The sequence below is a fragment of the Pocillopora verrucosa genome, chromosome 11, assembly GCF_036669915.1.
Source record: "Pocillopora verrucosa isolate sample1 chromosome 11, ASM3666991v2, whole genome shotgun sequence".
Taxonomy (NCBI): domain Eukaryota; kingdom Metazoa; phylum Cnidaria; class Anthozoa; order Scleractinia; family Pocilloporidae; genus Pocillopora; species Pocillopora verrucosa.
This window is the reverse complement of record NC_089322.1, coordinates 14,177,645-14,179,623: the sequence shown is the minus strand read 5'-3', so window position 1 is coordinate 14,179,623 and position 1,979 is coordinate 14,177,645. Positions and strand designations below refer to the sequence as shown.

The window sequence follows — 1,979 nt, the reverse complement described above, 5'->3', positions numbered from 1 at the left end:
AAATGTGCCGATTTCTGCGGCTTTCACCGCCATATTAAAAACGAAGCTACCACAATGCAACGCAATCGGGGTGCGCACACCGCCTACTCACGTGCTAAGACTAATTGCATACATAATTTGGCCACTGCTGGAGACTTGATATTCTTTTGTATGTAGCTTCTTTAATCTGCGGTTCTGGCGTTTTTTTCGTATTCGTTCACATCCGCTTTCCTCGGAAAATATTACTTCATTGTATTGCTCTTTCTAAGAAACATTCTTGAATTCGACGTAAAGTTTATTTCGATGCAAGTATTATAGCATCAACTTTGTTATTGGACCTTCTTGAAGAAACACTTATCGTAAAGATGGCCTCGTGCTTAGTCTACATTGGCAGAATCCTTTTTTTCGTCTTGGTAGGTCTTCAGGCCTACTCGCTGGCTTCGTATCCTGCAGAATACAAACACAAAGTTAGTTTCTATGGATTGGTCGCCCTTTACAGTCCTGCAATTGGTTTATGGCTTTACATCATGTGCGACGACAAGAAATTACAGTGGTTATTTGCTGTCTGGGTGTGCTATATCGTTGGGTTTGTAGTCTTCGTCGGGATCATATTTGGAGGCGACGAACCGATTGAAGATATCCTTGACAAAGCTAAATTCTTCGGTCCAAACATTCTAAAGACGACACTTTGCCTTGCCCCATTGATTCTGTTGTTGCTCTTAAGTACGGGAACGGATTCCACCGTTTATCGAGACCTGATCTGGCAGTTGTCTCTCCGAATGGCGTTGGATCTCTTCGATGGAGTAGAAATGCTGGATGTCATTATTGAAGAGAATGAATTCAGCCATGGCGTTCCTAAAGGCTTTGAAAAAGCAATGCTTGCATTCGTCTGTATCAGCTTTCTGCTATCTCCATTACAACTGGTCGAGATAAAGATAAGAAGTTCCGGACGGTGGAAAATCCGCAGATGGGCAACAGGTTTGCGCACAACCTTACAAATTGTCTGTGTTAATTGCGTATTTTTGGGGCTCCGCATGTATCTATGGCGGGGCTACGGTAAAGATGCATCCATTTTTATTGCTAAAAATGCTATTGTCATTTGCCTTGGTCTCTTTGAGATATGTTCAATCTGCGAGTGTTGTGGTTGTGACGATTACTAAGCTAGATTTTGAGTAATGAAAGTAGAGTACCTATGATCTTGATAATGTTGTTGTAACGAATTTAATAGGTTCGTTTTCTTAATGGTACAGGAAGTGTTATTCAACAGTAGTTTTCTACATATGAATTCATCCATTAAAGTGAATTCGTGTAACCCGTTCGCTATAAGCTAATGAGTTTATCACTATATGCTAATGAGAGTAATGAGAGGAACATTTAAGAGCGGTTGTAAACATTTAGTCAACTACGTCTTCACCGCTAAAACTTTCCCCATGAAAATTCCCAATCAACCGATGCTGCAATAGGTTATGATTTTCTTCAGATGGTGGTGTCTGTAAAGTCGCAAAAAATCAGAAAAAGAAAAAATTAGCAGCGAATGAGGTAACGCCACATCGATCCTGATCAAATGATGCAAAAGGAAATTCCCGAATATTCCAGAAGCTCACATGCACAGACTGATTACATACCTAATTTAGTCACCGCTGAGGACTTGATATTCCTATGTAGCTTCTTTGATCAGCTGTTCTGCTTTTTTTACAGACTCTGAACTAACCAGGTTTTTTGCGATAAAAGTTAATTCGCTGAAAATCAGTACCTGTCAAATAAGCCATTTCCGAGAAACCTTGCCAGGTGACATGTGGAGTTTCTAGGAAAAATGTCGCATAACAATGATTAGGGGATTCCCCGAACACCATTCATTTTCACGGATTGTGTCATGACGATGAAACCATATTTGATTACTTCAAATTCGTTCTTTTTAGAGTATATATATACATATCATTTGCAGTTTCCTCTTTTGTTCTCTTTAACTTCATTTTCTAATATTTTTTTTGACTGCAACA

General features: G+C 39.5%; 1 protein-coding gene across 1 annotated transcript; it reads left to right on the top strand.

Moving 5' to 3' along the window:
* The first annotated feature begins 220 nt into the window (after nt 1-220).
* On the top strand, nt 221-1,161 carry LOC131793120 (uncharacterized). Its single transcript, XM_059110520.2, has one exon. It carries the CDS (start codon nt 345-347, stop codon nt 1,137-1,139), a length of 795 nt encoding a protein of 264 aa, XP_058966503.1. The 5' UTR covers nt 221-344; the 3' UTR covers nt 1,140-1,161.
* Nucleotides 1,162-1,979: the final 818 nt, after the last annotated feature.